General features: G+C 50.1%; 2 protein-coding genes across 14 annotated transcripts in view; one reads left to right on the top strand and one right to left on the bottom strand.

The window, feature by feature from the left end:
- The first annotated feature begins 2294 nt into the window (after positions 1-2294).
- On the top strand, positions 2295-6645 carry MSTO1 (misato mitochondrial distribution and morphology regulator 1). The gene is given in 14 exon segments (XM_055361681.2): positions 2295-2378; positions 2471-2606; positions 3092-3161; positions 3268-3343; positions 3601-3655; positions 3741-3879; positions 4035-4152; positions 4234-4368; positions 4449-4598; positions 4871-5021; positions 5077-5260; positions 5779-5883; positions 5974-6083; positions 6375-6645. Coding segments are annotated over 14 exon segments (1728 nt in total). The 3' UTR covers positions 6590-6645.
- Positions 6171-11346, bottom strand: part of GON4L (gon-4 like) — a 110298-nt gene continuing 105122 nt past the window's right edge. For 12 of the 13 annotated variants that reach the window (XM_055361592.2, XM_055361601.2, XM_031010784.3 and 9 more), the window contains 5 exons: positions 10827-10940; positions 9659-9869; positions 8415-9042; positions 8222-8324; positions 6171-7186 (listed from right to left, as the gene is read on the bottom strand). In XM_055361592.2, the coding sequence (XP_055217567.2) occupies positions 7037-7186; positions 8222-8324; positions 8415-9042; positions 9659-9869; positions 10827-10940 (1206 nt within the window). In that variant the 3' untranslated portion in view covers positions 6171-7036. Of the gene's footprint in view, positions 7187-8221; positions 8325-8414; positions 9043-9658; positions 9870-10826; positions 10941-11346 lie in introns of those variants that run through there. The other variant, XM_063694234.1, reaches the window with a different exon arrangement.

Raw genomic sequence — 11346 nt, 5'->3', positions numbered from 1 at the left:
GGAGTCTGAGGCAGGAGAATCGCTTGAACCCGGGAAGTGGAGGTTGCAGTGAGCTGAGATCGTGCCGTTGCACTCCAGCCTGGGCGACAGGACGAGACTCCGGCTAATTTTTGTATTCTTAGTAGAGAGGGGGTTTTGTCATGTTGGCCAGGCTGGTCTCGAACTCCTGACCTCAGGTGATCCACCCGCGTCAGCCTCCCAAAGTGCTGGGATTACAGGCATGAGCTACTATGCCAAACCCAGATCCAATATTTTAAAAGGATAATCAACATAAATGAGTTTGGGATAATTTTAGGAATGCAAGATAGTATTATATGAAAATCAGATGTATTCATTAGTGCAACAAAGGAATGATAAAATAATGTAATTATGTTAGTGTGGAGAAAGCTGTAAAAAACATTCAAATCTATTCATGACCAAAATTCTTAGCAAAACAGGAATACAGAACTTCCTTAAGCTGTCAGAGTACCTACAGAAACTTTTCAGCCCACATCATACTTAGAAGTGAAATGGTAGCTGCGCACAGTGCCTCACACCTGTAATCCCAACACTTTCGGAGGCCAAGGTGGGCAGATCACTTGGGCTCAGGAGCTCAGGAGTTTGAGACCAGCCTGGGCAAGACGGTGAAACCCCATATGTACAAGAAATAAAAAGATTAGCCAGGTGGTTGGTGGTGGTCCATGCCTGTAATTGCAGCTATGCAGGAGGCTGAGGTGGGAGGATCGCATCAGCCCAAGAGGTTGAGGCTGCGGTCAGCCGAGATTGCACCACTGCACACCAGCCTGGGCAAGAGAGTGAGACCCTGTCTCAAAATAAATAAATAAGACTAAATAAATATGGAATTACAAGGAGCTCAGAATAGACAAGAGAGTCTAAGATTTTATTTTTTATTTTCAGACGGAGTCTCGATCTGTCGCCCAGTTTGGAGTGCAGTGGTGCTATCTCAGCTCACTGCAATCTCCACCTCCGGGGTTCAAGCGATTCTCCTACCTCAGCCTCCGGAGTAGCTGGGATTACAAGCGCCCAACACCATGCCCAGCTAATTTTTGTATTTTTAGTAGAGACAAGTTTCACTATGTTGGCCAAGTTGGTCTACAACTCTTGACCTCAGTGGTCCGCCGACCTCGGTCTCCCAGACTGCTGGGATTACAGGCTTGAGCCACCGCGCCTGGCCACTTCTTTTTTTTATTTTTTGTTTTATCTGTATTTTTTTGAGACAGGGTCTCGCTCTGTCGCCCAGACAGGAGTGCAGTGGTGCGATCATAGGTCACTGTAGCCTCGAATTCTTGGGCCCAAGCAATCCTCCCATCTCAGCCTCCAGTTGGGACTACAGATGTGAGTCGCCTGGCTAACTTTTTGAAATATTATTTTATAGGGAGTTGGGGGCTGGTGTCTCACTAGGTTGCCCAGTTTGGAATTTCTGGACTCAAGCGATCCTCCTGCCTCAGCCTCCCAAAACCTGGGAATGCAGGCATGAGGCTTAGCGCCCGGCCAATATTTGCTTTATCTTTCTAAATATACACAAGGATGTTAATCATAGCACCTAATAGGCCAAAATTGGAAACAATCCCAAAAGCTATTATCAGCAGAATATATTCATTCTTTAGAATAGATTAGTGGTGGTGTATTCACAATGGACTATTCCACAGAGATGAAAAATATATATGCAAAAACATAAATTGCATAAACCGTATTGAGCAAAAGACAGACGCCAATACTCTATTTACATAAGGTGTTACATACACAGAGATAGATTAATACATGTAAATGATACAGATATGATAGCTAGGTCAGTCCACAGGGATCTGTGGACTTCTGAAGAGTCGTGATCCGTGTGACTTCTGAAGAGATGAGGGGGCATGGGAGGCTTTAGCGGAGCTTCCGCTATTCTGGCAAGGTTTCATTTTTGCCTGGGGAGCTATCAGCCAGCGGAGAGATCTGTAAGAAGAGATAAGACCTCAAGGGAAGTACGAGGCAGAGCCTTCCGCGGCCCGCGCCCTGGCGGCCCCAAGTCAGCGGCAGAGACGGCGCCCACCCCACTCCAGCGTGGAGCAGGAGCAACGGCGTGGCCCGTGGAGTCCCGCCCCTCACAGGCAACCACAGAGAAGCCGGACTGGGCCACGTCTAGGAAGAGGTAGGAAAGGATCGGCGCATCGTTTCTCCAATGGGAAAGGATGTGTTCGCGGACCAATAAGTCGCCGAGAATAACACCCGCCCACGCGCCTGCCAAGCCAATCGGCTAGGAGCAGCGAGCGGCGGGGCTGGGGCGCTGCGGCCCCGTGGACCAGCGCAGTATGGCGGGCGGGGCCCGGGAGGTGCTCACACTGCAGTTGGGACATTTTGCCGGTTTCGTGGGCGCGCACTGGTGGAACCAGCAGGTGAGGTCAGCCGGCAGCTGTCCCCTAGGAGCCCTTCGGGATCTACACTCCCGACGTTCAGCCGGCCTGCCTCGTCCTCTCTGCTTCCCCAGGATGCTGCGCTGGGCTGAGCGACCGATGCCAAGGAGCCCCCGGGAGAGCTGTGCCCCGACGTCCTGTATCGTACGGGCCGGACGCTGCACGGCCAGGAGACCTACACGCCGCGACTCATCTTTATGGATCTGAAGGGTGAAGTGGTGGCAGGGTCAGCCCGTTTCCCTTCCACGTGCCTAGTCCTTGCGCTGCTGTTATCTTCAAGACCCTCCCACCTTACCGAGCTCCAGGACCGGAGATGAGGAGCTGAGCACAACATGCCAACACTCGAGGGGCCCACGACAGTTGCTCAAGAGCCATTTCGGGAATAGGCTGCTAGGCCCTGGAGACAGTGAGGACTTGAACTGCAGCACTCCTGTCAGACCCCTGGATGTGGTTCCCCCCGCCCCCCCCCTCCCCGCCCCGGTCCCACAGCTAATGACTAAGCTGGGAACCGAAAGAGGGAATCTAGATTCTCCTAAGCCAAGGTTTTTCCCCCAACTAGTGTATATCCCAGAAAGCTTGGAAGAGCCAAGTGCTGGAGAGATGGTGACAGCAGGTTGTCAGATGAGAGGAAGGTTAGCTAGAGGGGGAGGGTGCCCAGGCTTTGACCTAACATTGTCTCTGTTATTTCTGTACAGGTAGTTTGAGCTCCCTAAAAGAGGAAGGTGGACTCTACAGGGACAAACAGTTGGATGCTGCCATAGCATGGTGTGTAACTGATGTATGGATAAGGGTGGGGATCGTGTATGTACGCAGAACGCTGGATAACTCTATCAGAGTGCAGTTTCTTTGATCAATCTCCAAACTCTTTCAGGCAGGGGAAGCTCACCACACACAAAGAGGAACTCTATCCCAAGAACCCTTATCTCCAAGACTTTCTGAGTGCAGAGGTGAGGGCCTCCGTCCTGAACTTTTTAACCCAGTGCTACAACCCGAGGGTCTCCATAGGGGCGGGTAAACGGGGATTTTAATCATTTTAAATGTCTTAGAATGGTATTTTGGGAAAAAGCACTCCTTTTCCTAAGGACTGCGACTCGGTGAACAGAAAGGAGGCTATGCGGTGTGGCCAGCCAACTCAAGGAGGATGAAGCAACCTTTGCCTCTAAACTGCCTGGAACTAAATGTAGATTTTTCTGACCCCTCCCAGGGAGTGCTGAGTAGTGATGGTGTTTGGAGGGTCAAATCCATTCCCAATGGCAAAGGTGAGACTTCTCCAGATACTGATGGATGGGGGTTTGGGTAGAGCAGAAACGTGGAGAAAGGTACATTTCCTCTGCTTGTCTTCAGGTTCCTCACCACTCACCACCACTACAACTCCAAAACCACTTATCCCTACAGAGGCCAGCATCAGGGTCTGGTCAGACTTCCTCAGAGTCCATCTCCATCCCCGGAGCATCCGTATGATTCAGAAGTACAAGCACGATGGGTATGGGGACCCCAGAGGCTTTGAGGCAAGAAACATGGGTCCCCACCAATGCAGGATGAGGCTCTTGAGGCCATCTTCCCTGCCCTTCCCCAGGACAAGAGGCTGAGGAGTTGAGGGAAGAGATCTAAGTCTTGGATCGTGTTTACTTGTGGCAGGGAAGCAGGTCGGCTGGAGGCTTTTGGCCAAGGGGAAAGTGTCCTAAAGGAACCCAAGTACCAGGAAGAGCTGGAGGACAGGCTGCACTTCTATGTGGAGGAATGTGACTACTTGCAGGTAGCGGCATGGCAATGTGCACTCCAGGGTGGAAGCTCTTCTCATCCTGCTAACTATCTTTCATCACTCACCTCCGCCCAGGGCTTCCAGATCCTGTGTGACCTGCACGATGGCTTCTCTGGGGTAGGCGCGAAGGCGGCAGAGCTGCTACAAGATGAATATTCAGGATGGGGAATAATAACTTGGGGCCTGCTACCTGGTCCCTACCATCGTGGAGTGAGTGGAACTTGGAGGAGTAAACATTCGAATCCCAGTGGGAGAGTTGCTTAATGCAAACTGCTCTTTTTCTTCACCAGGAGGCCCAGAGAAACATCTATTGTCTATTAAACACAGCTTTTGGTCTGGTGCACCTGACTGCTCACAGCTCTCGTCTGCCCCTTGTCCTTGGGTGGGACCTGGGCCTGCGACCTGAGCCACCTGTCAACTTCCCTTACCTGCATTATGATGTAAGTCTCGGTGCTCTTGTTCTGACTGCAGCAGGCTACAGGGCCTTCTCATGCTCCCAGTCAGCTGCTGTCTGTACTGGCTCTGTTCCTGAGGCCCGAGCTTGAACTCAGCTGTGATGTGGCCTCTCAGATCACACTGTCCTATGCTTGTCCAGCCTGGGGTCAAACATACCCCTGATTCGTCCCCTGGGTCTCTCTGGTGTTAACATTCTGCCTCCACACATTCTTTTCCAGGCCTGAGGCCAAGTGCCCCTCTTGGTGTCTTCTTACAGGCCATTCTGCCCTTCCACTGCAGTGCCATCCTGGCTACAGCCCTGGACACAGTCACTGTTCCTTATCGCCTGTGTTCCCCTCCAGTTTCCATGGTTCATCTGGCTGACATGCTGAGCTTCTGTGGGAAAAAGGTATGAAGCTTTGTGAGGGGTTGGGTCAGTGCTGAGAAAATGTCCTATAACGTGTTCTCTTCCTTCTCTTTAAGTGGTGACAGCAGGAGCAATCATCCCTTTCCCCTTGGCTCCAGACCAGTCCCTTCCTGATTCCCTGATGCAGTTTGGAGGAGCCACCCCATGGACCCCACTGTCTGCATGTGGGGAGCCTTCTGGAACACGTTGCTTTACGCAGTCAGTGGTGCTGAGGGGTACAGACAGAGCATGCCACACAAGGTGAGAGCTGTTGGTCCTTAGGAGTCCTTTTCCCCCTAATTTCTCGGGCATTCTAATGATGTTGTTCCCTCCCCACCCCTTAAAAAGGATAAAAAAAAAAAAGGGCTTTGAATATCTTGATCCAGCTGATGGCCTGATAACATAAAAATTCTTAAGTTTCTTGGGCTAGGCATGGTGGCTGACGCCTGTAATCCCAGCACTTTGGGAGGCTGAGGTGGGCAGATCACCTGAGGCCAGGAATTCGAGACCAGCCTGACCAACATGGTGAACCCCATCTCTACTAAAAACATAAAATTAGCCAGGCATGGTGGCACATGCCTGTAATCCCAGCTACTTGGGAGGATGAGGCAGAAGAATTGTTTGAACCTGGGAGGTGGAGGTTGCAGTTAGCCGAGATCACACCATTGCACTCCAGTCTGGGCAACAAGAGCAAAACTCTGTCTCAAAAAGAAAAAGAATTCTTAGTTTGTTATTCATGCTGCCACAGGCTAATGGTGGTTTTGGCTTTGTTCTGGCAGCCAGCTCACCCCAGGGACACCTCCACTCTCTGCCCTTCATGCATGTACCACTGGGGAAGAAATCTTGGCTCAGTATTTACAACAGCAGCAGCCTGGAGTCATGAGGTCAGTGTAACGGTTGCTCCTGCCCTTCTTGCCAACCGCAACCCTCCCTTGACTTCTTACGCACTTAATGGCTGTTCTCTGCCCCCACAGTTCTTCCCATCTGCTGCTGACTCCCTGCAGGGTGGCTCCTCCTTACCCCCACCTCTTCTCAAGCTGCAGTCCACCGGGTATGGTTCTGGATGGTTCCCCCAAGGGAGCAGGTATGTAGGAGGTGAAGAAAACTGAGATTTCAAGTATGGGAGAGTTTTTACTATCTCCATTCCTGGATTAAAAGTGCTGAAAAAGTCCACAGTTAAACATTCCTTTATTCACCCTATGGCTCCCAAGAAAAGCATTCTTCCTCTGGAGTACTGGTGTACTAAGGGGACAATACACCAAATTTGTTGAGTTTACAATCAAGTCTACTAAGGTTGGACTTCCTTATCAGTTTGGCGAGTCCCAGGGCAGAATAATCATCCATCTACAGGTCTCTGTTTCCTCTCCCTCCACAGCAGTGGAGAGCATCCCAGTGTTTGGGGCACTGTGTTCCTCTTCGTCCCTGCACCAGACCCTGGAAGCCTTGGCCAGAGACCTCACCAAACTCGACTTGCGGCGCTGGGCCAGCTTCATGGATGCTGGAGTGGAGCACGATGACGTAGCAGAGCTGCTGCAGGAGCTACAAAGTCTGGCCCAGTGCTACCAGGATGGTGACAGCCTCGTGGACTAAAGTTCCCAGTGTGGGAGAAAGGAGCTAGTTTGCAATAAAAACAGCTGGATGCAGGAGCCCAGTGTCTTCGTGCAGAGGAGCTCAATGTCGCGGGACTAGCTACACTAACATATGCACTTTTTACATTTAGAAACACTGTGATTAGACCACAGAACAATAAATATGTGCCATCAGACCAAAAAAAAGTAGAGAAAGGAGCTGAACTCCACTCTCGATGCTATTTACAGAGGACATCTGTAAAGTCTTCGTAAAAGACCTTGAATGATGCCTAGGATGGCAGAGCCCCTGGGTCCTACTCCATCCTCCAGCCTTTGTCCTTGTCCTGGCCTCCTGCTCTCCAGATCTGTAAACTGGGCTCAAGGACTGTACAAGCAGAGTACAACTACCCGCCTCCCCAGTGCCAGGGCGCCTGTTGGGTTTGGTCCTGTGTAGATGATTCCCAGAGTCTCATTCATCCAGCTCCTCTTCAGACAGAAGGTCCCCATGGTCAGACAGCTGGTCTGCATTGCTGGTACTGGTTGCATCATCCTCATCCTCAGAGCTGGCTTCACAGGCAGTGTGGAAGAGCTGCATGAGTTCTCGAAAACGGTGGGAAACCTAAGAAAGGAGGAGGGCTGTATTCACTGGTCTTTTTTTTGTTTGTTTTTGAGACGGAGTCTCTCTCTGTTGCTGAGACTGGAGTGCAGTGGCACTGTGTCGGCTTACTGCAACCTCCGTCTCCTGGGTTCAAGCAATTCTCCTGCCTCAGCCTTCAGAGTAGCTGGGATTACAGGCGCCCACCACCACGCCTGGCTAGTTTTTATATTTTTAGTAGAGATAGGGTTTCACCATGTTGGCCAGGCTGGTCTCAAACTCCTGACCTCAGGTGATCCACCCACCTCGGCCTCCCAAAGTGTTGGGATTACAGGAATGAACCACTGCGCCCAGCCTCACTGATGCTTTGTAACAATGTTAACATTTATGAAGCACTATATACTGATTTGAAAAATCTCTTGTTTATTCCGCACAGCAAGGTTGGGAGAGCTATGTCATTATAGATAAGGAAACTCAAGAGGCTAAATATTTTGCCCAAAGTCACATGCCTCCTAAAAACAAAACTGGAATGGAAACTGGGGCTTCCACTTTAAAATCCTGGCCGGGCGCAGTATCTCACCTATTCCCAGCACTCTGGGAGGCTGAGGCAGGTGGATAACCTGAGGTCAGGAGTTCAAGACTAGCCTTGCCAACATGGTGAAACCCCGTGTCTACTAAAAATAAATAAATTAGCCTGGCATGGTGGTGGGTGCCTGTAATCCCAGCTACTTTGGGAGAGGCTGAGGCAGGACAATCACTTGAACCTGGGAGGTGGAGGTTGTAGTGAGCTGAGATTGTGCCACTGCACTCCAGCCTAGGCGACGAGTGAAACTGTGTCTAAAATAAATAAATAAATAAAAATTTAAAAATCCTCAAAATCTAGTGTCCTTTCTCTTCTAGAACCACTACCACCCTGATGAGTCAAGCCTTTCCTTAGATCAAACCTTTACAAAAACCACTTATTATCTTGGATATGAAAACTCCTTCTTTGGCCTTTCTGTCTCTTAGTTGGCCACCTTGACCTCTTTTTGCCAGGTCTTCACCCCAACCCGCACCTACCTCAGCAGGGGTCTTATTTCCCAGCTGCTGGGAGATGATGCTGAAGGTCTGTGGCTGTGCCCCTTGCTCCTGGCACATGGTGAGGATCACACGGTCAGCTTCCCTGTAACCCAGGTATCATGATTAACCCTAGGGAGCCACATGGATGTGGTCTATGCTCTTTTCCAAACACACGTCATCCACCCTTACCTACCTTGTCCACAGGACAACCTTTTCCCCAGTGGAGCTGACCTTGCTGTTGTTGGCACACACCGTAGCTTCTGCGGCCTTTGGCTGCTGCTCCCCCTCTGGACCCTTGCCCTGTGTTCCACTGTCTTTAGCCAAACCCCCTCTAGGGGCTTTGGGAGAAGTCTCTGAGGTGTCAATTCCTGATGGAGATTCATGGACAGGGCACGTCCTGTCTCTTGTCTTCACCCTAGCTCTGCTTGAGGGCAGCCATCTCTCTTGAGTGTCTGGTTTCCCGGACACATGTCTTCTCCCTGCATCTCTGGTCTTTGAGGAAACAGGACTCAGGAAGGAAGCAGGGGGTTCCACGGTACCAGGCAATTTCTCAGTTTCTGATGCATCCCAGACCAGCATCAAAGCCTCTGACTCACTCACTGCCTTTTGGCCCTCCCTCTCTTTCTGAAGTCTGGGGGATGCCTTGGGGCAGGAGAGAACCTCAGGCCCAACCTGGTTTCTCTTAACAGTGTACAGTACAGCTCCAGTTGTGGGGGGAAATTGAGGAGTCTCTGGTGAACGAGGTGGTGGGCCATCCAGGAGGCGTCGTTCTGTAAGAGTCACTTCTCGAGGGGATGGCAAAGTGCCCCCCACTGCCAATCCTGCTTAGGAGGAAAATAAGGATCTCAGGGTACTGTCAGGATCAAGATGCACCTAAGCACGAGAAATTACCTGTGGCCAGGTACTGTGCAAAAATTCTAATAAAAAAGAGTGCTGTGCATGGTGGCTCACACCTATAATGTCCGCACTTTGGGAAGCCAAAGTGGTGGGACTGCCAGGAGTTTGAGACTAGCCTGGGCAATATGGTGAGACCCCATCTCTACAAGAAAATATAAATAATAAAAGAGTTGGGTGGAGATGGGGGGCATAATGTCACTTATGCAAAGATATAAAGTCCTACTGCCAAAGCTGAGAATGGCCCAGTCTTTAGGATATAGATTACACTAGATTTGGAGATAGGGGGAAGGGTTTTTGGAATAAAACACAAGACAATGTTGAATTGCATGAAATTTGTGGCATTCTTAATTCTGCAAGAGGAGTGAGGCCATATGACAGAAAAAGCCTGAACAGCAGAAGGGCTTCCTATGGGTCCATCAGTGAAAGAGGTGGTATATCCATCCCTGAAAAGGCTATTTATCCAGGCTCATGGAGGTTCCTGTCTGGAGTACAGGATAACGAGACTGAGGAACAGAAGGGCTGCGTTGGCAAATCACTCACCTGAAACAGGCATCTCTCCCTTTCTGGTGGTCCTGACAGTCCTGCTCTGGGTGGCCTCAGTGCTCTCCCGCTCCTCTGGGGCTTCCTCTTCCATCATATCCTTGCCCTGCCCAGCTTCCTTAGCACCAGGCATAGGACTAGCCTCTCGGTGGGGGCTGCTGCCCACCAACTCATGGGGCTCCTTGCTCTTGTAGGATTTGTTGTCACAGACCTGCAGGGATGGTCTTCCGGGTCAAAGGTGTCCTGACCGCCTATGCCTTTGGGGCCCACCAAAGGAAGAAGCCCTGCCTGATGCTCACCAAGTCAACCCACATGCATGTCTGCTCCAACAATTTTGTTGACAGAGTTTCAACTGGGTGCAGTGGTACATGCCTATAAACCTAGTTACTTGGGAGGCTAAGGTGTGAGGATCACTTGAGCCCAAGGGTTCAAGATCAGCCTGGGTAACATAGTGAGACTCTGTCTCAAATGACAAACAAAAAGAAAAGATAGACAGAGACAGGGTCTCAGATGACACAGATTATCTTGCCCAGGCTGGAGTGCAGTGGCTGTTTACACAGGCATGACCATGGTGGTACACTACAGCCTCAGACTCCTGGGCTCAAGTGATCCTCCCACCTGAGCCTCCTGAGTGCCCTGTTGCCAGCTACTCCTCCAAGGATTTGATTTTTTTTTTTTCTTTAAACACGGTCTCACTCTGTCACCCAGGCTGGAGCTCAGTGGTATCATCATGGCTCACTGCAACCTCTGCCTCCCTGCTCCAAGGATTTTAAATGGCCCCGAATAGAGTATTGGATTCCACAACTCCTTCTCTCACCAAGAACTGTGTTTTTCCTGCCAACCAACTCCATTCTAGAGAACCAGGATTACTTGTAGAGACTATTTTCACGACAGAGGTTTATTTCATTTTCTAATATCTGAGGGAAATATTTTAACTGGTATTTTGTTTTTCCAATTCCAAAAGCTTTACTCACAGAATTCTCTTTAAAAAACAAAATCTATCACGTATTTCTAGCAGATTCCATTTATTTTGCATATGTACACATATGTGTATACTGAATGTTATTTACATATGTGCCTTTTTAGGAATTCAGTAAGGTACAATTCTTGGTAGCAAACAATCCCCCAGCAGCTCTGATACCCTCGGGACCCTTGATACTTTCCTCACCTTGCTGCTACAGTGGCTACAGCTCCGCCTTTTGCTCTTCTTCAGCTTGGAATCTGGACCTCCTTCATGGCAGGAGCAGGCACAGTCCTTGGCCCCATCTGGCCACTCAGTCTCCTAGGAGATACTTGGGCTTGATTAGCTGCCAAGTTGTTTTTTTTTTTTTGTTTTTTTTTTTTTTTTTTTGAGACAGAGTCTCGCTCTGTGGCCCAGGCTGGGTTGCAGTGGCACGATGTCAGCTCACCACAACCTCTGCCTCCCGGGTTCAAGGGATTCTCCTGCCTCAGCCTCCTGAGTAACTGGGATTACAGGTATGCGCCACCATGCCCAGCTAATTTTTGTATTTTTAGTAGAGACAGGGTTTCACCATGTTGGTCAGGCTGGTCTCGAACTCCTGACCTCTTGATCTGCCCTCCCTCAGCGTCCCAAAGTGCTAGGATTACAGGCATGAGCCACTGTGCCTGGCCGTATTTTTGGTACCAAGAGAGGAAGCTAAAGTTGTGAGCCACATGAACACAACACA

Source organism: Gorilla gorilla, chromosome 1, assembly GCF_029281585.2.
Source record: "Gorilla gorilla gorilla isolate KB3781 chromosome 1, NHGRI_mGorGor1-v2.1_pri, whole genome shotgun sequence".
Taxonomy (NCBI): Eukaryota; Metazoa; Chordata; class Mammalia; order Primates; family Hominidae; genus Gorilla; species Gorilla gorilla.
This window is presented reverse-complemented; position numbering and strand designations above follow the sequence as displayed.